Consider the following 25,388-nt stretch of genomic DNA (forward strand, 5'->3'; position numbering starts at 1 on the left):
CTAGAAGCACTAACTAAGGAATTTTAACTCTGTCTTTTAATTTGTGATGCTGTATCCTGGATACAAGGATAGGGAGATTAAGGAGGCTGGACAGGTAAAAATAAGGCTGGATCCTGCCTGAACAGGCAGGAGCCCATGCACAAACAGAAGGGGGCTTTCAAGCACAGAGGATGTTCAGGAATTAGTGTTGCTCCTGGCTCTTCTAGGAGAACCCAACAGCATTGTAAATACAGGACCAGGAAACCAGAACCTCTGGATTACAGAGTAAAGCTTTTTGGGTGCTTTGTTTTCATGAAAGAATAGCTGAGACATTTCTGTTTCAGAGAACCAGGGGGGTTATAAAATTGCCTTCTTAAGTAAGCAGCCATCACAGAGACTGCAGAGACTGCTGCTTTTTCCAAGGAGGGGAGAGGTAGCACTCCCAACGCTGCCACCTGAACATGTACCTCCATTAGGGAATAGGTGTTGATTTCAAGTTGTTTTGCCAATTCAGCCTCAGGAGAGCTACCACAGGGGTAGCAGGTAGCATGGGGAGAGGAGCCTTGGATGTAAACTGAAGTTGTTTACAACATTTGAAAAGGGCACACTTGATTTTTAAGAAGCACTGTTGTGGTATCAACCCCCTTCTTTGAGGGGTCACTCACTGTAATGCAGTCAGTGCTGTGGAGTAGAAGAGCTGCGTCAGTGGACAGGTGAGATCAAAGTCATAGTGTTAGAATACAGCAGGCCAACAGCTGTTTCCTAGAGGGAAAGAAATCATCTAGTTTCTAGCATCCTGTTCTTCATGGAAAGTGGTTTTGGTACAAACAGTTCTTGCTTTAATTTTCAGAAAAAAATACAAGACTCTCCCTGTTAATTTGCTATTACGTTTAAGGTGTTTCCTTTTGTAGTTAAAAGTTCTTTAAGGCAGAAAGCTGCAAATACTGGCACTTCGTTTTTGGTCTTATGAGGGGCTTTTTTAATTCTGGATGAATGTCTTGCTCTGCCATTGCAAGCCACACAGGCTACTGCCTGGCTCCTGGGGCTGTGCTAAGTACAGAAATATAGTACAGGTGGCCTTACTGTTGATAATTTTACGTGATTCTAGGCTGAAGCTGCAGGCTGGGGTGAAGAAGAGGAGTTGAACTGGGAAGATGATGCTAACTGGTAATGGGACTGAAAGAGACAAAGACAACCTGCTTCCCCAGTACAATGGATAAGTACCTCAGCACTGCTTTTGCCAGAAGGCAGGCGCTTGCTGCAGCAGCCAGCAAGATCCCGTGGGGCCTGATCTCTTGCAATGGATGCTCCTTTCCAGTCTGTGCCAAAACCTGCAGGGGTGAGGCGTGCGCTCAAGCAATATGCCCAGCTGTGGTACGTGCCACTGCTACCAGAAAGAGGAAGAGTGCGATGGGTGTGTTGGTGCTGACGTGCTACTGGAGGCCAAGAGTGGTGTAAGCGATTGTTCCAGAACTCATCCCTGCTCTGAAAAACTGATGACAATAAATGAAAGTCACACCGAGTTCCTTGGTTAATGTGCCTTTTTTTTTCTTCCAGAAAAGTAAGGCCTTAGAAATGGCTCCTTTTAACTTTTTAGCTAAGAGATGATTTTAAGATGAATGTACAGTTTACTCAACTTATTTATTTTTGTTTATATAGCTCTGTCAGTGGATGGCACAGGAGGTGCTAGGACCTGTGCGGTGAAGGACCACTGAACATGAACTGCTTAAGCACTGCATTCTTTCTGCTCTTAACTGTCTTAACTGACTAATAAAGATTATTTTTAAAAGATGACCTTAGCGTGGAATGGAAGCAACAGCAGAGGTATGTTCAGAGAACAGTATAGAGCCTTAAAATTGTTATTCTTGAGTGTATTTTAAAATTAAGATAAAAACACCTACTGCCTCGTCACCTGTTATGTGACAGGAACAACAGTAACTGTTACTTTCACAACAGATTCAAACATCTTAGTATTCAAAATACAAGATCATGAAATGTTTATCACCATACAGTAGCTTAGGAGAGCAAGCTATACATTGGCAATATACAAAATGACAGCTCAGGTGCACAGTAGTGTCCATTAAAATGTATTAGTCCTTCCAGCCAGTTATTATGAAAGATGGGCCAACATCTCACACCTCAGTTCATTCTGGCACATTAACCGATACCCAGCAGTACAGTAGAGCATCACCCTGTGTCACAGCTTTTTCTTCTCCAGCAATCATGGTACAAAGGCATCTCTTCCCTCAGAACAGGGAGCTGAGCTGTTTTATTGTCTCTAAAACCTGTAGAGTGCCTTACCGTACACTGTCTCTGAGGTTGGCTATAGCCGTATGTAGAGCCTCCAGTCTCACCGCAAGCCAAGCAGGGGGTGACCCTTTCCGGAGCAGCAGCTTCACAGCCTCCACTGCCCCCTCCATCGTGCCTACGGCTGACTTATACTGCTCCTCAGAGGGTGGGTGACAGGCTCTTTTTGCCAGAGGCTGCAGATTTAAGTAAACATGAGACATCATTTATAATGCTCTACAGAAGTGATCAGTCTTCATCCAAATGCAAGAAAACCCTTAGATGGAGGAGAGCTGCAAGAGACTCCCTGGCCTTGTGAGAGTTCTTGCTGGCTGTCAGGCAGCACGCAGAATTCAGATACAAAATTAAGGGCCAAGAGTGCACGTGAGCTATTTTCTTAGGATATGAAGGGCAGCAAGACCATCTTGAACCTCTTTAGCTACTTCCCAGAACTGACTGAAATCAACAACAGAGCCCAGATAGTCTAAAGAAGTCACATACCTCTCCTGTTGACTCCAATTCTCCATCCTTTTTCATAAGCTGTGCGCTACAGGTAATCCTTTCTTGCTTCAGGCGTTCTATTCGTGCTTCTGTTGTCTCTTCTACTTGCCTCATCTAGGGAGAAAGCCACAGGAGAGGTAACTAAACCAAGGTAGCATTACCAGCCTCCACAGGCTCAATTTATATGCCAGAACAAGGGGGAGGGAGGGAGATCTTAACATGCAGTTCAAAGTGAATCTAATTTCCTTCTGAGCAGGAGATTGAAGTTATCTACAACTTTAGTGTAGCATCACAGGCAGCTATCAGTTCTTTTCCTAATTATATCTGCTTGTCAAAAACTGCTCATCCAGATAGCCCTGCCTTAGGTCGCAGCATAATAACCACCTCTTCTTTCCCGCTGTCTGTGTTTCACATGAATAGCCATCTGCTCTGAAGAGAATTTTTTTCCTAACGTGCAAAAAGGACTTAAGATGTTTCATACATGTTCGCTTGGCTTTCAGAAACTGATCCAAGAGAAATGGGGAAGGAAGTCCCACAAACTGAACAATGCAATCCCTGTCTTTTTAATAGATAACTTCTCTGCAATTTAATAATTTTTTTGTTGTTGTTCAAGGAGGGAAAAGCAAAGCATTTAAATCAAAGTGATAAAGTACTGGAAGAGCAGCATGCATAGGAATGACAGTTGTTAATTCTGCTGATTAAAGCAAGTAGAAAAGTTCAACCAGATCCCAGTTAACAGAATTTTTAAATTTTAAACTTATTTAATCGCCATGCGGGTGTAGACATAGGCCATGTACTGTTTATAACGGATGTGTACAACATGAACTAAGAAAGCAGTAAAATGGTTCTGAGAGACATACCTTAGCCAGAAAACTAACAACTTTGTTCTTAGTTTCTTCAGAATTAAGGCACTGAGGAACAACATCTTCATGGCTTGTTTCCTGTCAAAAAATGTTGAGTAGTATTTTTTTTTACTACATTCATATTAACAAAGGAATAGAAAATGTAAAAAATGTTTCTATGACAGACCCTTCCCTGCTGCAACCAATCTAGGCAACCAATGCTTCACCCTCCTTCACTTCCAGCTCCCAACATCACTTACATCTGCATTAGCCCTCGTTACTTTTGATGTGCAATAGCATCTGTAATATTAAGACTCAAACTGGGCAGTGAAGAGCAGCAAACGTTTAAGACAGAAGAATTTCTGTACAATAAAAGTTAACAGAGCCAAATACAAGCATCCAGAGTTCTGCTTTGCTTACCTCCGCAAAATGCGTGAATGCCTCCAACGCATGCTGATGAATCAGCCAGGTCTGGTCAGCCAGCAGAGAAGCAAACAAACATGACAACTGGGGTACAACTTGCCTCTGAAAAAGGAACAAATATCTATCAGTTCCAAAGAGTTAGTTGTGCATATCTTACTATCACAATTTATTGTTAAAGAGTTGCTCTACGGTCAAGGGACAGGTTTATGAAATGCAAGAGTGCTACTGCCCTGTCTGGCAAAAAAAACCCAAACCACTGTTAAGGCAGGTGACATATTCTATTCTTTCTCCTCAGAGGTTCAAATGTCAGAGTCAGTCCTTTCTAACTGGTGAGAAGCAACAAGCAAATGAATAAGCCGAGCATCTTACATGCACTCAGCATGTCTCAATGAAAAATAAAACTGCCGTAGACCATTAATAAGTCTCCAAGATGATTATGTCATGGCACTCCTGTGTGTATTTGATGACCTTGACCCTTTAACTTTATATTTAAATAAACAGCATATATTTTCATCAAAAGACTGAAGATTATCTAAATAAGGCCAAAATTCTATTTACCTGTGCTTCTTGTGGTATAAACACCTTTCCCATAGAAGAGAGAAAATCCACCATTGCTAGACGAACGTGATCTGGGGGATCCAACCGGAAAAGGGAAGACTGCAGAGCAAATACCTGCAGAAAACAAACCCCAGTGAAGCTCCATCAAGCAGACAGCAGGTGAAAACTGTTCTGTCCCCTCTTCAAATCTGAGGACATTGACTTCTGAAAACTGAACTCGAAACAAAAGAAGGCTTGATAGACCTTGAATGAAACTGGCTAGGATAATGCTGCAGTGTGTTTCAGAAAAGAAAGCAGCATGCTCTATAGCATTTCCATATATCTCAGTTATCATACAGAGTAATGAGATTCTCAAAAGCAATGTTAACCAAAATGCCATATAGTTGATTTAAAGACCAGGAAAGTAATCAAGGAAGAGATCAAATTAGGAACCTCCATGTGTTAAAGAGAAGGCCAGACCATAAAATAACTCATTTGAGATTTCAGTAAATCACAAAGAACTTGGTTTTCATGAAGCAAATTATTCGTAAGAAGGTTTTGTTTGGTTGGCTTTTTGTTTGGTTTTTTTTTGTTACCTGAGTAATCAGTTCAGCATCTAATGCTTGGATGAAAAATTCCAAAAGGTGAAGTAATAAACACAGTGCCTGCTGGAGACTTGGCTCCTCTGAGACCTTCAACAGATCACAAAATATTAGTAACATTATCTTTTAGCTTACAGAGTAACTACTTACGAAAGACGCTACGTTACAGCAGTGTTCCAAAATTCTTAGCCTAACTTTACACACATAAACCAGAAGAAAGTATTAAAATAGCCACGTATCATTATTTCGAGGTAGTCGTATTTTACAAGATGCTTTTCTTTGATTTTTATTATAAATATTTCTTATTCCTCATCTCCTTCCGCCACTCGCTAATATAAGCGGCTAGAAGTTATCCGAACTATTTCTTTTCACTTCAGTTGCCAAATGTCTTCACGGAATGGCTGAGGTTGGAAAAGAGCTCTGAAGGGGCACGTTGTTGGCTTTTCTTCACCCCCCACTCTTGAACTTTCTTTTTTAATCTGGAATATGAACCATGACAATCCTTTTATTTCTTTACTGCAACTGCAGACATGAACAGGTATACAGTCACAAGGGAATTGCATTACCCCCTTGTTCTCAAATACGGGAGGAAGGTTACTAGCTCTATGGGTTTTCATGTGCTGATGTGCTATGTACTAATTAAATCACCATAGATTTTGTTCCTATTCTAATGAACATTCAAAATAGGTATTTTTGTGTGTGTATATATATATATTTGTAACTAGTATGAATCAGAATGAGGTATTTCTGACTTCTTAAGCATCTCTGAATCTGACACTGATGGAGTAACAAGGAGCCATATATGCAACATCCAGAAGAATTCAAACTCTGCTTCCCAGGGCACACGCCTGCCTAATACACAAACCAGCTGAAAGCAGATGGGCAGCACAGTTACACTGTGCTTTACAGAAACGGCCCAATCCAAGTAAAACAACTTAGTATCACACATATGATGAAACAGCACCAGTCTCTCAGAGACATCATCCTGTCACCATTGGAGCAGCAAGTTCTCTTACCTGTTTGGCCTGGAGAAAAGTCCAGAACTGACCGAGCACTCCCAAGACAGATGCCTGAAGTTCTGCCTCCAGAGTGTCACCAGCAAAATTGCAGGCAGCCAGCAAGACAGAAAGAGCAGTATTCTAGTAGGAAAAAAAATGTGTAAGACAGACCGAAAGAAACCCTACACGTAGAATGAACCAAAACCCCAGGCTTACATTAAACATCTAAAATGATACAAGATGGCAAGAAGCCCGGTGTGCTGTGTAGCTGTACAATACAGCTAATCCACCAGGCCACTGGCCAATACAGCTTCCAAAGCGAGGAAACCATCGGTTACTTCCATGAGTGCTGTAGTCATTAGCTCCATTAGCAAGTAATACTTCACGTGGAAGTCTGATTTCTCACACTCCTCTCCTTCGCCAAGGAGACCAGTGAGCATCCTTCGGGTTTGATGCCACATAAAACCAGTCAGGACTTTAAATCTTAAAAGTAATTTTATGACATAGTATAAATCAGGAATTCTAAAGAAAAATACATCTGCTCACCCAGAGAGTAAACAACAACTAGAATAACTAGCAAACCACAAGACCTCCACTATCACCACCCTCAGAGTAGAGGGTCTTATGGTGCTGTGTACTAGAAGAAAATATCAAAGTGAGAATTCTTGCTCATGCATTTGCCAGTTAGGCATGGAAAAAAAAGCTGTGCAACACCAAAAGAAATAAAACTGAGGTGCCAGCAACAGAATCCTTACAGTTTGGAAATCCAGAGTTCACTAATTTTTACAGAGAACCAAATCTCCTTTACCACAGGTCGGAGCTCTCCCAAAGCACGCCTGCTATTCAGCCATTGCCTGCACTGCGCCAGCCCTGCCACGCAGAGCTGACACGCCACTCGCTTCCTAAGATCAGGATTCAGGGCCTTGAGGGATATGTGCTGCCACACAGCCAAGTTCTCCACTTCTTCTGGAAGAAACTTATGAGCAAATTCTACCTGCAAACAAAAGTTAATAAGAACTAAACAGACCCGAAGACAATTTGATAATCTGTCAGAAAGCTGAGAAACCAAAATGCACTGCTAGTGTGCTTTTTGAAATATTACACAAAAAAATTGTGTAAAACCTTTCCTTTAAATAAAACCCAACTTCATGTAAAAACCTTCTAGAAATGCTACCTCCCTTGTCACCTATCAGAATGATTAAGCAACTTACTCTTTCAGATGTTGGAAGCAATGGCCCTGGCAAGTAGATGAAAGAGCTTTAGCCTTTCCAAGGTGTATAGGCAAGCACTGATAGGAAAGGATACTTCTCTTTATATCTGATGACATGAGAACACTCATGAACATCAGCTGCAGATGCAATGACAGGACATACAGTTTCAGCACATCTGGGAGACGTGCCCTTTTCATACTTAGTCAAAAAAAGGACTTTGTTGCTACCCAGTAAGACCACTCTTAGAAAGGTGTATGTGCCTTTCTTGTTCTAGACAGCACATCTGCACAAATTAGGATTCACTAAGACAAAGTAATATAACAAGTACAATATCAAGTACAGCAAATGAGCACTCAACATCTTGTCATTTCTGAAGAACATAAAAGGGGATATTTTAACACAGGCCACTGATTCAAATCTCTTCTATTAAAGACAGAAGATACTGGTGCTACACTTGCCTGATGATCTGGAGCCATCAAGAACAGCATACGCCTCAGCAGAACACCCAAGGCAGAGACCTGGTAAGAGTCACTGGGCCAAGACTTTATCTGAATTAGGACAAAAGGGTAATGCATCTAATTAAATTAAGGAAAAAAAACCCCACCACTCAGCAAATGAATTCTATACAGAATGTTCTGACAGTTGTTGTGTGGGACCACAGCAGTAACACTCTAAATAAAACAATATGGGACATGTTGGAAATACTAGGCATATCGTTTCATATTTTCACAGTACTGCTTTTGCTAATTATTAACCCAATTTGAAGAATTAAAACAATCTCCATTTGTATTTGGAAAAAAATTAAATTCCTGTCTTGGGTAATTTGGAAAGTTTGCCAGTAGAACTAGGATTAAAATTCGTGCCAAAGTGCAAACATCACTGTGGTTCTTACCAAGTGGGCGATCACAACGACGTGGTGAGCACACAGTTCAGCTGTTCCATACCTGGAACATGAGAGACAGAAGCTTTGAGTCTGTACTTCCTACTCTTTTGCAGACTAAATATTATAAATCTTGTCTGAGAGACAGACATTTCCTCTAACATATTTAACTTCATATGCACAGACACAATTTACTTGAGAGAACTATTCCAAAACCAATTATTAAATAATAGAAAAGGTATGTTCCCGTTACTTGTATGAATGTAAAAATGGCTAAGCCATTTCATTTCCTAATTTTCAAAATATGCTCTGTTGTTTTCTATCTGAAAACAATCCAATTCTGGGATAATTTTGTCTTTAAAAAAAAAAATATCTCTCAAGGAATTATGTACAACAAGAGAACTAACTGGATCTGTGGAAATCCTGCTTGACCTCTAATAAAATCATCTTACCTGGCAAGGAAGCACCACGAGTCCATTGCTAGCAGAGACGTGATCATACTAGAACCCAGCACAGCATCCAGCAGAGCATACTCCTGAGGAGGAAATATATATGAAAATTCATGCAGAAACAGATTGCAGACCTACTATTACTTTTACTCCACTAATTAGGATAAAACCTAGGAAGATTTTCAGCTTATCCAATTTAAAATGTTTTAAGAACTCATTTTCATACTCTATATTCAGCTACACCATTACTTTTGCATACTTTGAATGTATGTGTACATTCATTTCAATGGGCTGAGGATCCTTCACTTTTCAAAACGTTTTATCACATGCATCCCTTCTTTGCAAGGCAACTTTTATGAAACAAATACTATTTTTTAAAAAAAAACAATGTATTGCCAATTTTATTGCCAGCTTTCTTGGCAGCTTACTGAAAAACACGTAAAACCTTTTCCTCTTTCAGAACACAAATTTTATCTGAAAGAGGAATGTAGCATTCAGAAAAAAAACCCCACACCTAAATTGGGGCTATAATTTTTGTGACAGCTCTTAACTTTATAAGGGTTTACATTTATCTAGAGGTTCTTTTGTCTACGTGCAGTAAAAAGTGAAAAACTTAAAACATTATATAATGTAAATCAAAGCCCAGAATACTTCTCTGAAGTAGAAAAAAATTGCTTATTACATTTTATGGTATGCTCTTAGCTGAAATCACAATACAGTCTACTCTAAATATTAAATGCCACATTATTACTTCACAGTATAGAGTAACAAAACCAGGTAAATTTAACACAAATTGAACACTGCACAAAAGAAAGCACCAAACTTTTATAACAAATTGACCTCCCCCACTCCCAAAGAGAACAAAAATTTCCAGTGTCACCGAGGTTCTCAAGAACTTGTATGAAGCTTTATTTTCCCCTTTCACACAAGTGACTTTTGCTGTGTAACTGAACTCCAGCCACGTAACTATCACAGCTGCTTTCTACAGAACCAAATCTTACCTAAGCATCTCTTTAGAGCTAGATCATTAGAAAAAACCTTACGATTGTTTAAATAGTAGCTACGCATCACAACAGCTGAAGAGATGATAAGCAAAAACCAGTCTTACCAGCTGAGGAAAGTGCGATGGGGGTGTGGAAGCAATGAAGGAGCACAGGTGGACACAGACATAGTGATAAAGGGTGATGGGAGCTGCTGGCTGTCCTGTACTGATCACCTCTGGCAAACAAACAGGAAGAGAAAGCTCACCAGAACATTGCTGGAAACTGAAGAAGAGAGCTGAAAACAATGACAGGCTGCAAGGGTAAAAAAAAAAAACAAAAAAAACAAACAAAAAAAAACAAAAAAACAACAGTTGGGTTATGGATATGCAATTCCCAAATTCTGCAAGCAGCATCAGTACTTGAGAATCTTTGTCTTTAACTAGAAATGATGGCAGTAACTTCAATGCTTTTACGCTAAATTTACATTCCTGACTACCTTCCTCTTTTACAAATTCAGGTGATTATTAGAAGGTTCAGACATAAAAATGCAAGATTTTAACTGAGTGAAGTATCAACAAATTACATACATATCTGTCTTATCCTGGAAGTACTCTATAAACTATTCCTTTCCTGAAAAAATAAAGACACCCCTCGGCTCTGTATCCTTCTCTCTTGAAGCACTGAATGTCAGAACCCAATTTTTCTTACATCAGGATGTAAATCCATAGAGTCTGATAAATTTTACTATTCAGTTGCAAGCTCAGCAGCTGAGCCCCTCTGTTTGCCTGTATAGACTGATTGCTGTGGTGAAGAACTACAACGAAAACTTTTTTAGTACCTTTTTCCTATGTTCCAGAGAGTTTGCACTTCTTCAGGCTGAGAGGACAGCTTGTCCATTATGGTAATCAGGATGAGACACTGGGGCAGCTGCTGCTCAGCAGGGAGATCTGTAGAAGTTTGGAGTTTTTGTTTTTTTAAATGTGATGCTAGTTGCCTTGGTAAATATATCGTGTGTAAACTGGCTTTTAAGCAAGTGACAAAGAATGAATAACTGGTGAAACACAAAAGTTCCCAGTAAAACAATAAAAAAATCTCTTATAGACATAGCAGGGGAAAAAAGGAACGTTTCATCATGAACATTGCGTTTGAAGAGTTACAATCTGGATGCCTCATTCTTCCAGTCATCTTGAAAACACTGGATGCCTCAAACACTGAAAACACGAAGTTTTCTTCTAAGTGTGTCAGGAAAATCACAAGGCCAGAGCGCACATGTGGGAGAGAAGTCGGCTCTCTCAGAATTATGACATGTTGGTCAGGGTAGAAATTGGGGCCAGGGGACATCTTATAACAAAAAGCTGACCATTTTCCAGTTTGAAGACATTCTGCTTTTCACCAAAAATACTTAATTTAAGAAAAAATACCTGTCCTCCCCCACCAACAGAACAGCAGAAAAATTTCAGCCTACTTTGAAAGTTTGTGGCAAGTGTGGATTGAAATTACGCAAGACAGCAGAATTGATCGGATTTCTGTTAACCAGATTAATATTGAAGTTACTGCAAGTACTTTGGAAAAGATGCATTCAATGGCAACATGAACTATCTGTCATAAAATTCATCCACGTTAGCATGCAACTGGCTATATCACAGTACTTAGAAATGAATTAGAGACAAACAAACCAGTACAGAATATTGCTTGTGGTCCAAAAAGTCAAACTGTCAATCCTGATCCCTGAGAGATGGTTACATAGTACTATAGCAGTGGTAGTGGTATTTCAAACTCACCTAACTTTTCACTTAACACTTGCTCCATAAAAGGGGTAAAGGGAAGAAGCTGGCTGATGAGAGGGTCCAGAGCCACAAGAAAAACCCGAGATATTTCATCTCGATGAACTTCTGAGATCTCTGGAGCATAGAGACTGGGAGGAAATTTGCTGAGGGGAGAGCAGAAAAAAAAAAGTTAAATATTCTCAGTAGCATTTTCAGTAACATTAATTTGCATTTTTGCAGTTCTTTTGAAAAGTAATGATTTCCTTGTTATTGTGGAATAAAAGACAGAAAAGGCTCCCCATTTTAGAGTATCTATTATAGCTGAGAGTTACAACTCTACATTCAGCCTTTAAACTAAGCAATGCAATCCAGTATTTTACTACACACTGAAAGAAAACCTTACAAGCTCACAGAAAATGCATGTAAAATACACATCATTTATAAGAAGAAATAGACCAAATCACAAAAATGGCAAGCAATGAAAAGCCTAGAAAACACCTGTATACACAATTTGATAGTAATAAATGTGACAGCACTAATTTAACACATGACACTAATAAAAGGGTACCACAATTTCTTCGAAGAGAAAAAAAAAACAAAAACAAAACCTGGGCAATAAAAGAAAAAAAGAAGTGATATGAGACTAAAACAAGAGAGATCATGAAATGAAAACCTTCTACTCCTGCAGCTTATAAAGTGACTGTAAAAATGCTACCTTCCTACTCAAAAGTCCTGCTCAGTTTTGCTGACTGAATAAAAGTTTACAACCTTCCACTTGAGAAAGACCTACAAGGTAAGTAAAGTTAAAAGAGGAAACTCATAAAAAAAAAAATAGCTACCCAATCTTGGAGTGAAACATGCAGCGAACTCATGCGCGCATCTCACCACAGAATCTGGTTTCAATTCCAAAAGAATGACTATTACAAAGTCCACTTTCCCCTATTCTTCCCCACTATTGCAGCAAATAGAACAAAACTTTTGAAAGAAAAACGATAAGCCGCTTGCAGACCGTTATCCTTCATGAGAATAACAATTTAAAAAAAGCTTTTGCTTCTAGGAGAACCATAGAGTCCTTTTGTGAGATTTCACAATATTATAAACACAACAGTAAAGCTATGAAAGATTTCAGGATACTCTGTTTCTGATCCTCTTTCCCTTCAGGACAAAAGTATGGACTTTGTCTTAAAATAGAAACGATCTATCAAATGTTGCTGCCAACACCTGTATTTAGTCTCAGGTGTTTTCTTTCACTAGAATTTAAGACAGAAAAAAGAGTACATGGCTGTATATGAAACAGAAGGAATTAGGATCACTAGCGAATGTAATTCTGAATTGCCTTGACTTTGCACAATTTGACTAATATCACACTACTGTTTGTTTCAAAGTAGAAGGTACACTGCTGGGGTGCTCTGTTTTAGGTCCACCTAACTGCTTCATCGCAAATCCTGCCTTCAAGAATTTTAACTTTAGGAACAAGAATTTCCAAATGAACTTGCATAAACAGACCCAGTGTCCAAGACAACCAATCTGCCTATTCTAAACACAACTTAATAAGAAGTGTTGACATTAGCAATTGCAAGAAAGTTAGTGGTTTGTCAATATCAGACACTCACAGCACTGATCAAGAATGGGGTTAAGGTACTTGTATCACACAAAAATGCCCAATTTATTAAAACGGTATTTTAGAGTTATGTACATGAAAAAAGAAGGTAACAGCTGTGGAACAAGAACTGTATTTTTACATCTCAAAATACTTGTAACTTTAAGAATGCAATATGGAGATATTAAGATACTATCAGTAATCAATTATTTGTACTTCACTTACCTGTATATCTGAAGAAAGAGCTGATGCAACTGAGAGCACGAATCAGAGAAGAAAGAAAGAAATTCCTGCAAAAGCCATTAATTTCGAATGGTACTTTTAATATAAAATACATGATTAAATATGTTTTCTTTCTGTTCTGCTATATTGGTGTGTAAAGCACTACACCACAAAAATTGGTTAATTTCTAACAATCCACAGCACAAACCAAGTGCAAAGCAAACCATAAACAAAGTATTCCTCAAGTAAATTGCACTACACATATACATATTGCAGGCAAAACAAATTTATAGGCTTATTTAAAATAATAATAATTAAAAAATATATTGTAAGTACAGTTGTAATAGCCATAGAGAGCTGCAAAAATTTAAGTGGTCTCACACATGCTGGAAGGCTGTTTTATCCTGTCACAATGCTATTCATTTTGTGCCAAAAAAACCCAAACCCAACCTCAACAGAACAGATGCAGAATGCACCGTCACTGTTATTCATAGGAATCAAAATTTTTTCAACATACATTCTTAAAATGGGTATGTTTACAGCATGTCTTCTAATAATGAGAAAAATAAAACACAGCAACAAAATAAAAGGGCCATGAAAAGAGCAGCAAGCTAGTGTCAGAGATAACAACAGTACACAGGCAGGCATTTATTTCTGTTAATGCCACATCATTTTCCATTGTTGAAACAAGGAACAATTCCGAACACTTGGTGACAGGTTTCATCTGTTTAATTCTTCCAGGAAAAGTTACTACTGCATTGATTCAAGGCTGCCCGTAAAGACTGTGCATCTCCCACCAACTCCTCAGTGACACTGCCTGCAATAGCTATTATTCTTGTTCATTATTCTGTTAAATCACAGCAGTAATTCTGCTTAGGCTTGGGGTTATATACAGGTGGAAGAACTATAAGCAGGTTATGTGTGGACGTTAATTATACCACCCACATGGTATAGTCATAAATTCTTAAGATATTACGCAGTACAAAATTATTCCACTTGCAGACCAGAGGCCTAAATTTAATACTAACATAGAATTCAAGTACTAAAACCTACCTTGGTGTAGTGTACAAGGGAATTAGCAAAGAACCTGCACAGTTTGACTGTCTTCTGGAACAGCCTAAGGTCAGTACCCTCCTGTCCAAAAAAAACCAACAACGCCAGTTCTAAAACTTAATATACAGAGCAATACAATAAAAAAGAAAGTTAGGTTTTGAACATTGTTAGCAATCGATTTCAAACTTGATTCTCTGCAGACTCTGTAGCTATGGGGGGAAAATTTAAAAATCCTCAGCATGCCTCAGCATTTTTATAGCAATATTCAGAATTGAAATGTTACCTTTTGATTGACCTTTAGGATATTGTCAGTTTAGGAAATAAAAAAAATTCCCATAGAGTACAGTGGAAACTTATTTTCAGCACCTCACTAAAACATGCACAATCTAAACAAAGTTATGGGCCTCATTTTCACGTGGTTTCAAAAGAACAAGGTATTCTGCCTACCACATGGTTAAAAAAAACAACCAACCAAAACAAAACCCAACCCCGAACCACTCCAAGCAATAATACAGCACAAAGAATTTATCTTCCTCAAGTTCAACGGCAGCTTTGGGATATTTTTAATTCACCTGTATCTCCGACATCTTCATTTGCTCAGCCAGTTGCAAACAGGATTGAAAAGAAAGAAGAGTGTCCTTGCAGAGGCCACTGAGTATGTCGCTGTGTTTCAGATGGCACTGCAGCAGAGAATGATGCTTCAGGCTTTGCCTAAAAGATAGGAATAGTGATCATGCAATGAGTTAGCACAAATCCAAATAACTAATTCTTCCATTGAGGCTTTTACACAATACTAATTGGTGCAATATCCACATACACCAAAACCAGAAATTTAGAGAGAACAACCCTCTTCATAGCCACGACTGAAACACAGAGGAGGGGCAGGATGAAAGCGCGAGGCAGCACAACTCAAGCCAAAAATGCCTACAAAATTGCAGGTCAAACCTATTAGGATTATTTATTCAGGCAACGGTGTTTCACATTTTCTTCTGCATTGTAATACAAGAAGTCAAGCCTCTATTAATTTTCATGCACTGACAAGTGCCTTTAATACTACTTAACTAGCCAAATTTCTAAATTTACTTACTAGCTAAATAGCTAAATTGAATTCTCTAATTTCATTTTATTTGAAACTCTGAACACAAAGCTATCAAAACACTGGTTATTTAAAATTACAGTCTGTTTATATTTCAATAAATTCCAAAGAGTTCAACGACATACTTGATTATGAACTTCCACGTATTGGCATGAAGAGCGTGGTCCATATTGGAAATGACAGAGCATATCTCCAGCACAGTGTGGATTACTAAGGAGGAAATAGATAACAGCAACAACAGTTAAATCAGATTCCTGAGTTCACAGCTATGCTACTCTCCCAGGAAAACAGCAGCAATCACAGGCACTAGAGAATACCACTGCACTGACACTGAATCGGGAAAACGTCTCAGTGCTGCCCCTTTCCCACAAACCTACACAATATGCCCCATCCCACAGAGAAAGTTTCAGGAGAAAAATGGAAATATTTCACACTGCAAAATGATGCCTCATGAAAGGCCAGTCAGCAGGAATGGAGCATGCTCAGAACCCTGTTTTAAAAATTCAGGCATACTCTCCATAGAAAAAAATACTGAGCAAGACTAAAAAAAAAAAAAGTGTTAGATCCACATATACCCGACACCATATCTGTGATGTTATCTTCGGTAGAAGTAGAGTCCATGGAAATCATATCAAGTAGTTCCATCAGCTGCTTCTGAAGAGAGTAAGTTTCCTTGAACATAGCTTGGAGGAGGTCAGAAATCAAGTGCAGATGCCCACAGTACACTGATTCGCTGTCCTGTAGGAAACAGTGAAGAGGAGGTTCAAAAAAAAAGTTCAGGAATCACAGCCTGATTTTTCACATCCTGAAAACACAGAGAGCTTTGTCATACATTTCACTGGAAAAAAGAACAAGGCAAAGACGTACCTACTTTAACTCAATACACAGCCAGATCTGTAGCTTTTGCTACCAACCTCTGTTTGATAAATATAAAATGCTATTCACCTGCAGCCTCATCAACAACTAATGAACTCTGCCTGGCTCTATTGAGTTTAGTGGGCTTTGGATTAGGCCTCCATGTATGAACCTAAGATCATCTTTCCGAACAAAGCAGTACAATGTTAGCAACAAAGAAAGTCGCATTCCAAATATTTCTCATTACTTTCAAATTAGAATTATTAAAGGTATGGCACCTGAGTTTGAGTCCTGACATGGAAAACTGATGTAAGTGTTCCCATAAGAAAAACTGAAAAGTGAAAGATTAAGGCCAACCGAAAGCTATTGCATCCTTACAATAACCTTGTTTTATTTTCATTGCTCTAGAGGGAATTACTGTTGCATCTGAAAATCCAGATCTGAAACTGATACACATTACTCATCGTAACCAACAAAGATCTGAATCACAACTTTCAATCCACTTCAGAACTTGAACGGAAATAAGGTAAGTAGCACCATTTTGGTAACCATTTGTAGGTCTGAAAATACTGCAGCTATTGGAAGTGCACAGATGTCACAGAGAGCCCACATTCATAAGCAAAGTGTTCAATTGACATCGACAGGAAATAGCAGCCTGCCTCTCACTACCGGGTCAGGTTTGCTGAGTAGACAAATAGTACAAAGATGATTTTTCATCTAACAACTAAATTGAAATTAAAAAAAATAATAATTTGACAACAATATCATTTCAATATAGGATCTTCTTACAAAGTGAGTGTTTCATGAAAGCCAACCAGTGCAATAATTTTTCCTCCTCCTAAGACACAGACCTACCTTGCAGTGTGTAAATGTGCTCTTTATTACATAAAGAACGGAGGATGGAAGGGTGCGGATGCTCTCCAGAGGCACACACTCCTGCAGCGTGCAGACGTATCGTACACAACCAGTCAGAGTTTCCAACAGTTGCACCATAGTCTTAAAGCAAGAATAAACAACAACAATCCAATGTTTTTCACTCCTGCAATAATTTCAAAAGCATCTTTTCTTAGCTGAATTGCACCTAGATTTTTATGCCATTTGAAGTTCAGTGCTATTTTCATAAATAAGTAGCTTGTTAAAGATCAATGAAGCTCCATAGAATAGTATCAAGCAATTCCAGAGCTTTTCTCCAATAGCACGTACTCTTTGACAGCTTCATATTTCTTTTGACTACTGTTACTCAATTTACAAAAATTTTAACACCCAGAATTAAGTGACTGTATAAATAGATGCCAGATTCACTCTTTAAATATGGAGAATAACATTCCAATTGTGTAATGAACTTAAGCAGAGTTTGAGATTATTATTTTTTTTTAATTATGAAAGATCTAGCATCGCATGCTAGATGTAACCAAATCATTCACAAAATGTTAATTGAACTCCAACTGCTATGGAAGATCGAATTACATTTTAACCACCTGGTTAGTAGCTGGCAAAAATATTCTAAAAACCTCTTAACTGTTTAGGTAAAATCAAAGAATAATGTAAACATTCCTCTGACAGCTTATTTCATGGGACTTGCCTGTAGAAGATTCCTTACAGTACTGCGTAACTCTGTATTCTGGCTGGTTAATCCTTTGGCCTCACTGGATAATTCATACATCAAGTTATCAAATAACTGTAGAGTCTGTCAGAAAAAAACAAAACTTAAACATTTTATTTATAAGTGTACACACACAAATAGTAACACCATTCCATAGCTGCTTGCTTCCTTGGCATGGAGTCACATGCTACCAAGATGATAACTCACAGGATAAAATGCCACTTTCTAGGATTTGAATCATAAAGCATAATATATCAGGAAGCAAAAATAGTCTTATGGTTTTCCCAAATTACAGAGAGAAGCTACAGTAGCTGTTACTTTCTCTAAAATTTGTTAGTAAAATACTTTCCAGCTAATTCACTTGAAATATATACCTCATTCTAATGAAGACTTTTTACTTAGTTAAAGCCATGTAATTTTAAAAGGATTTCCGCTTCGTCTCAGAAAAATTGGCTTTTTTTGTTGTTGTTGTTGTTAAGAATGATCATTAACATTTTGAATACATAAAAAATTAAGTCTATGACCTACAAACAACAATAATTTCTACTTTGGTTGAGGCCCTTGGATATTTGACAAGTGTTACTGCTGAGACTACAAAGACAGTGAGGTGCTTCCAGGCATGTGCAGGATACTACATAAAGTGGTATAGTACAGTAATCCTTGGTCAGGATATGCCCATTATGAGCCATTTTTCTTATACTCTCCAAAATTTGCTAAAGGACATAAAATAAGAGAAATGGAAATCAAGTGGCCATTTTTACTGGCTTCTCAAAATATACAAGCTGAGGCCTGAAACTTAAATCAGTCATTTGGCACTGCTTTACTTCAGTTAAAATGTAAGCACTGAAGAATTTTAATACAACTACAGCACAAAATTCTTCATCGCCCTATCAAAAAAGAGAACATGTGCTAGGCCCCTATTGTCTAAAAGTTTATTCACTACATTATTCACAAATTTCACATTTATTCATGATATATGAGTGTTAGACTCTTTGGTTTATTTGTCCTGAGAGGCCACCTCATGTAAAAATTTACCTCGGTGATTTTATAAAAAGCCCAATCTCCTCAAAAAGAAATAAAAATCAATTCTATTACTAAATGTATAAAGTAGAACATAGTGTGCTCAATCTCCACTGTAAAGAACAGTAACAATCACAAAAACAATCCAACACAAAGTTGTTAAAACTTTTAAAGGGTCAAATTTTAATTTCAAGTTTTATATCCAAAACAATAATTATATTGTCTGACCCCAAGAAAAAAAACAACTGTATTCTGAGCAGCCTTTAACACTGGATTGACTGAAAATTCCACACTTAATTGAAGCTGTCATACCTTAGGTAATACTTTTGAGAAAAAAGTTTGTTCCAAATCTGTGAGGCTGATATGGGGCAAAAACATTTCAGTCAGGATCCTCAAAACACCTGCAAAACAAAACATTAAGAAAAACAACATTTGATTACCAGAAATATGTAGCAACCTACCAGATGAAACAAAGAACTGCATCAAGCAGAAACAGATAAGGTATTTGATTTTGAGAGAGGAGACATAACATTTACCACAGATGCCTTATCTGACAAATCACGTAACAATAACAGCTCCAACATGCATAAACCCATCATTAATAGCACCACACCTGACTACACTCAGTTGAAGGCTGAGCAAAATTGTTTGCCCATGGAACTAGAATTTTCCACATTTCAAACTGCAAATAGTGGCACATTTAATTTGCTGCTGGCACTAATATGCAACTTAACAGCAAACATTAGCAAGGCTCCTAAACAGTTACATATCAGACTCATTTTCTTATCACTACTAGGTGTTCCCAGAGTTTTACCACCTGTAAGAGAACAGCCTAAAAGACAATAAAATTCAAGATAAAAAGCACCATTCTTTCAAATATCTAAAAATAAGAAGCAGTGGGAAGGAAAAAGCAGCCTTACACATGCATAGCTTCTTTATGAGCTTTTATAAAGCTTATTCAACATGCAATTCATGCAATGTGCAAGGTCCAGAAAGATTGCTGAAGACCATGAAAATCACTAAGTATTTTTAAGTAGCGCAGAATTTATAATGCAATTGCAATACAAGCATCCACAGGAACAAGAGGCACTTCTTGGCCACTACTTACGAATATGCTCAGTCCAGTCTTCAGACTCTTGATACAGAGAGTAAAAACGTTAAAGAAACTCAAACACCTTCTGCCATCAAGCTTATCTTTAAAGCACCTGCAGAAAGTCGCAGCAGCTTCTCTCACGCTGCCCTACATATGTTTCAGCAATATGAAATTGGCAGGGATGCTCCATAACCAGCGTGGGCAGATATACCTCAGTACCTGCACGGGTATTTCTGCAATGGATTAATGGATTGGGAGAGGAAGTCTGGGGGTTTGTTTTTGGGGGCATTTTTTTGGGGGGAGAGGGCGCGTTATCTACAGCGCTAAATGAACCGCACGCTATTTTCTACCGTGAATCTTTTTATTTCGGTGAAGGGCAGCGCTCATTTCCAGCGAGAGAGGCGGCACCCAGCCGTGCCGTCCTGCGCCAGCCCTTTACGCAGGTTGCACCGCTTCCCCTCCCACAGGTCCATTCGCTGTGCGGTACCGAAGGACGAACCCACCCCCGCCATATCGAGGTGACTCCCCACAGCCACCTCAAACAGCCGAAACGAAGGATATAAGGAGCCGCGGCAGGACGGCGGGCAACTCCCGGCGGCAGAGCTCCCAGTCCCAGCCTCCCAACTCTTGCAGGAGCAGCTCGGGATCCGTTTGAGACATGACGACACTCTCCCTCACCTCAGGAGCGGCCAGCGGCGGGAAAAATCGTCCTCCGCTATCCCAGCAGCCTCTGCGCCCGCGGTGAAAAAGGGGGCGGGGCGGCTGCGTCCGCAGCCGCCCCGCCCCCTTTTTCACCGCGGGCGCGCATACGTAGAACGGAAGCGGAAGAAGCCGCCGCTCCACGTGGGAAGACGCGATCGCCTCCGGTAACCGGGGATCGGTACAGACACAACGGGGGGGGAGTTGGGTTTTAAACCGGGACTGGACCCGCCCTTACCCGGTTTACGTACTTCGGGTGCGGGGAAGGGGAGCTGGGCTTTAACCGGTCTCTGCCCGCGGTGTTTACTGCTTCGCTTGAAACGATACGTCTGGAAAGAGACTTAATCCGTTTTACCGGAATAAGCACCTACCGTAGTTTCCCCGCCTGTTCCCCAGATGAGAGATGCGATCGCTTGTAACACTTTTCAGCAATGTAAACGTTTATAAAATTTACATTTTTAATGAAAATTTGGGTGCCAGACGGTTTGTTTGTCCTGATAGTTGTCATTTCAGTGACAAGCAAAAACTATTCCCTCTATTTTCTATTTTCCAGAAGCAATTCACCTGATTCAGCTGCAAAACGTCCCACATTCCACCTGCAAAGCACTCTTCCCCATAGCCATCACTACAAAAAACAACCCACAATAAAAAAATTTGCCTCAGTATTGCCATTAGATGAGATTTTCTGGCTGTAATAAATTAATTTAACTTTTTTTTACTGTTATTCCTGAAAATGGATTTTCGGTTTAATTTTTTTATTGATGAAAATGAGAACAACAAAGCAGACACTCACGATGGGATGGACTCACGGCTACGCTCTCCAAAATGCTCACAGGAATCCACAGAAAAGAGCGAACAAACTGCGGGTCCCGTAGCAGGCTCCAGCCCAAGGCTGGGCACCGATAAACATGGAGATGAGACACCATCCAAGAAAAAGCTCTGCTTTAAAGCTGCCAAGGAGCATGATATTCCTGAGGACCTTTATAAAGTATTGGAAAATAAAGTCATGGAAAGAGCATCAGACCTGTATTACGTCAACATGTCCGTAGTGGAAATGACATGTCTGGATGATGCCGACAGGGAAGGCATTGTGTCTCAAAGCGTTACTTCTCACTCCGATCTCATCCCGGGGGTCTACGAGGGAGGGCTGAAAATCTGGGAATGCACCTTTGATCTCATAGACTTTTTTTCTGAGGCTGAAATACGCTTTACCAACAAGAGCGTATTGGATCTTGGCTGTGGAGCTGGACTGCTGGGAATAGTTGCCTTAAAGGGAAAAGCTGGAAAAGTCCATTTTCAGGACTACAATAGCACAGTGATTGATGAGATCACCTTGCCTAACGCGGTGGCTAACTGTGTAGATGAAGGCAGTTGGATGGGCGGTGGTGGAGATGGAAAAACTCACAAACCTCCTTCGAAGAGGCCCAAAAAAGCAGAGTGCTCACCCGACGCACTCACCACATGCAGATTTTTTTCTGGAGAGTGGTCTGAAGTCAGCCAGCTCCTGTTAAGCAGCAACAAACCCTTTTCAAAGTATGATATCATTCTCACCTCTGAGACCATCTATAACCCTGACTACTACGGTGCTTTGCACGACACCCTGGCAAAGCTTCTGGATAAACACGGCCGTGTGTATTTGGCAAGCAAAGCACATTATTTTGGGGTTGGTGGCGGTATCCACCTCTTTGAGAAATTTGTCGAAGAGAGAAAGGTGTTTAAGACCAGTATAGTTAAAATAATTGATAAAGGACTGCAGCGATATATTATGGAAATGGCCTTTAAGGATTCCAGTTAAAATTCAACCCCTGGCCCTTCAAAAATATCTTAAAGACAAAATGTTTTAATCCTCATATCTCTTTGCTTTTTCCTCTGTTGAGTTATTCTGGTTTGACAAATTAAGGATGCTGGTTACGGAAATGTTTGACAAATCCTGATGTTTGACTAGAAGTGAAAGACTCCCCTGATTTTTGCGTTGAAAAATGGAGTTCTGCTTGAAGCAGCATCTGTTTATGCCAATTAATTGTCATTTAATGAAGCAAGTCATTGTCCCATTCTCAGGCAGTGCCAGAACTGTATGTCACAGGAGTGGCTGCTGCATTCAACTGCAGCCAGACATTTCGGAATTGAGAGCACACCTGCGCACTCTGCTGCATTGCCACCAGAGGGAGATGCCACAGTATTTGTCACTTGTGTTCGATTCTGCTGGCAATCTCACAAATCCTTGTTAATGTTTCCATATGGCTTTTATTCAAGCCTTTGAAAAAGCGTGCCAGGGAATACTCACTCCTGCAGTCTGTGAATTTTCACATTCAGATTTTAACATACCACTCAAAGAAAATTTCTGCAAGTAATTGCAAAAAGCCATACTGTTTTTAGAAATAATAAACCCAATTTCTGTTTTAGAAGCTGAGTTGAAATAAGGTTCTACATGAGGAGTTCCTTAAAACAACCAACCAACAAACCTACAAATGCAGTCCAGGAAACTGCAGGATGACAGAGCTGAGCTTTAGGTGACAAGTGGGAAAGGAGAGAAACTGCACTATTACAGCAGAATGCTAACTAGAGTGCTGTCCTGGTTTGGGGGGTTTGGGTTGGTTTTTGGTTTTGTTTTTTTTGTTTGTTTGTTTTAAGATATTTTCCAGAAATTAAACTGCTTGTACAACTATGGCCGTTTTCAAAATTTGCTGGGGGGGTACTACTGAACACTCACACATCTTCAATCTTTTCATCAGTTTGGCAGCCTGGGTACAAGTCACTCCCGTGTCCTAGGCTGAAGAAATTACCTTACCAAAAAATGCAAGCAAACCCAAAAAACTACACCACCTGGTCCTGAGTGCTTTGTATCACCAACAATTCACACACACAAAAAAAAAAAATCCATTGCACTTTTTGTCTTAAATAAAACAAGACAAAAAGCTATTACACAACTCTACCAGGTACATCAAAGCTACTGCTTATCGTCTTGCAGTGCTTTATTGGGTGCCCTTGCAGAAATATAAACCTAGAGACAGTCAACCACTACAGTAAGCTGGATGCGAGGATACTCCATGTAGGGGAGAAAGGACAATAGCCTGAGGGGATGGAAAAAAAAACCTTATTACAGCAGTGACCTAAATCACTTCAATTACTGCATAAAGTTCCCGTCATTGAAGGCTATGAAAGTCTACTGCAACATTCCTGTTTTGACAATGTTGCTATTATGATAGAGTCATAGAGGATTTCCTGTACTTTATGGAAGATCCTTAACAACTACTGCTGTTTCAAAAACAATTTTAAGTAGACTATTTTAAAGGGATGCTTTGGAAACTAATGAAGTTGTTCTTTTATAGGAGAGCGCGGGGGAGGAAAACGAGTCAGTTGTCCATGGCTGTGATGGCACTTTGGAATTTTTGTGCGTGAGCTCCAAGACTTATGATAGATAACTGCTGGCTACAGAGTGAGGAACAGAAGGAAGTTTTAGCTTTGGCAGATCAATGTTAACGGTTCTTTTTCATCAAAACTGGGAAGTTGGAAACAAAGTGACTACCACTTGCCATTTTTCAAACCTCAATCATAAGACAAATCATGGCTTGCACATAGTGACTGAATAGCTTGTTCTCAACCTGCTAGGTCTAGCGCTGTTTCAGAGTGCTACCTGAAGTAATACAAAATGTTGACCACTGTGACAACGAATATGGTTAAGAACAAGGATCTCATGTACTTTTTTGATTAATAAAGGCAGCACTTACAGTTTTCTACCATAATGCCTCCTCTTGAAAATACTCCATGATCAAACTCACTGTCGTGGGTTTAATACATTACTTCTTTGCTCAGCATCCTCGCTTTATTCTTGGATTACTCAAACATCACTGTTTTTGTGCAAACACAGAATCAGATTTTTTAGGACTTTCAAGTGAAGACTGCTACAGCCACAATCTCACAGTGATTACATACCTGCAAAACAGGAAATCCCACACACTATAATTAAGTTCCCGTTTCAGAATTACAGATGACAATTAATAAAGGCTGTTTTTCCTCAGGTGAAATCAGCAAAATCAGCATTGGGATGTCCATAATTCCAGATGAGTTCTGTTCTATTCTTAAGAGTCAGCAGATACATGCTGAGAAGCAGCAAAACTCAACACTTAGTTTCATAGGCTGGTTGTTCTGTTGGTGTTTCAACATCAAATACTGGTTTCCCTAATCTACATTAAGGCTTTTTCTACCTGCCAAATCATCACCACCCTAGTGACCAGCTTCCTGCTTCTCTTCATGATCTGGAATAAAGGAGGTCTTCCACTCAACTTGTAATACTTGTACATATTACTTAATAGCTAGGGAGATTAACGTTTCCCCAAATGACACTGCACTAGAAAAATAAAAGAACCGAGAGGTCCCTCAAAGTATTTTTTTTTTGATGACACAATAAACCCTTACATCAGGCCCAATTTCTTGTATGAAGAAACAAAGGCAGAGATCAGCTGGTAATTCAATTTATTAGCTCATTCCAGATTACCACCCCTTTTCTGCCCCCAGCCCATCCCCTCGCTTTTTAAAAGAGTTGTAACAATAAGAAATCCTGTCAAAATTATGTCTTTCCCATAAGTATTGTGGAGAGAAACATTAAGATCAGTCATAAAATGTCTCAGGAAACTAAATTAAAAAGCTTGTTTGTTTTAAGAGGCGCTACCCTTAAACTGATGACTTCCCT

General features: G+C 39.3%; 3 protein-coding genes across 4 annotated transcripts in view; 2 read left to right on the forward strand and 1 right to left on the reverse strand.

The window, feature by feature from the left end:
- Positions 1-1,734, forward strand: part of SCYL3 (SCY1 like pseudokinase 3) — a 16,752-nt gene extending 15,018 nt beyond the window's left edge. The window contains exon 14 of the mRNA XM_063344820.1: positions 1,088-1,734. Within this exon, the coding sequence (XP_063200890.1) occupies positions 1,088-1,150 (63 nt within the window). The 3' untranslated portion in view covers positions 1,151-1,734. The remainder of the gene's footprint in view (positions 1-1,087) is intronic.
- FIRRM (FIGNL1 interacting regulator of recombination and mitosis) lies at positions 1,369-20,803 on the reverse strand. The gene is made up of 26 exons (XM_063344817.1): positions 20,780-20,803; positions 20,561-20,732; positions 20,015-20,054; positions 19,219-19,307; positions 17,866-17,970; positions 17,139-17,279; positions 16,004-16,166; positions 15,554-15,638; positions 14,905-15,043; positions 14,333-14,413; positions 13,283-13,311; positions 11,473-11,621; positions 10,530-10,638; positions 9,817-10,003; positions 8,712-8,794; positions 8,272-8,323; positions 7,838-7,927; positions 6,977-7,162; positions 6,187-6,309; positions 5,165-5,260; positions 4,590-4,703; positions 4,029-4,133; positions 3,627-3,707; positions 2,767-2,880; positions 2,281-2,462; positions 1,369-1,472 (listed from the first exon to the last, which is right to left on the reverse strand). The coding sequence occupies exons 2-26, from the start codon at positions 20,657-20,659 to the stop codon at positions 1,454-1,456; spliced, it is 2,661 nt and encodes an 886-aa protein (XP_063200887.1). The 5' UTR covers positions 20,660-20,732; positions 20,780-20,803; the 3' UTR covers positions 1,369-1,453.
- On the forward strand, positions 20,779-24,978 carry METTL18 (methyltransferase 18, RPL3 N3(tau)-histidine). Of its 2 annotated transcripts, none has more exons than XM_063344821.1 (2): positions 20,779-20,865; positions 21,252-24,978. In XM_063344821.1, the coding sequence occupies exon 2, from the start codon at positions 21,432-21,434 to the stop codon at positions 22,491-22,493; it is 1,062 nt and encodes a 353-aa protein (XP_063200891.1). In that variant the 5' UTR covers positions 20,779-20,865; positions 21,252-21,431; the 3' UTR covers positions 22,494-24,978. The 2 variants fall into 2 exon arrangements, with proteins under 2 accessions (XP_063200891.1, XP_063200892.1); XM_063344822.1 differs by having other exon boundaries at positions 20,853-20,879.
- Positions 24,979-25,388: the final 410 nt, after the last annotated feature.

Source organism: Chroicocephalus ridibundus, chromosome 8, assembly GCF_963924245.1.
Source record: "Chroicocephalus ridibundus chromosome 8, bChrRid1.1, whole genome shotgun sequence".
NCBI lineage: Eukaryota > Metazoa > Chordata > Aves > Charadriiformes > Laridae > Chroicocephalus > Chroicocephalus ridibundus.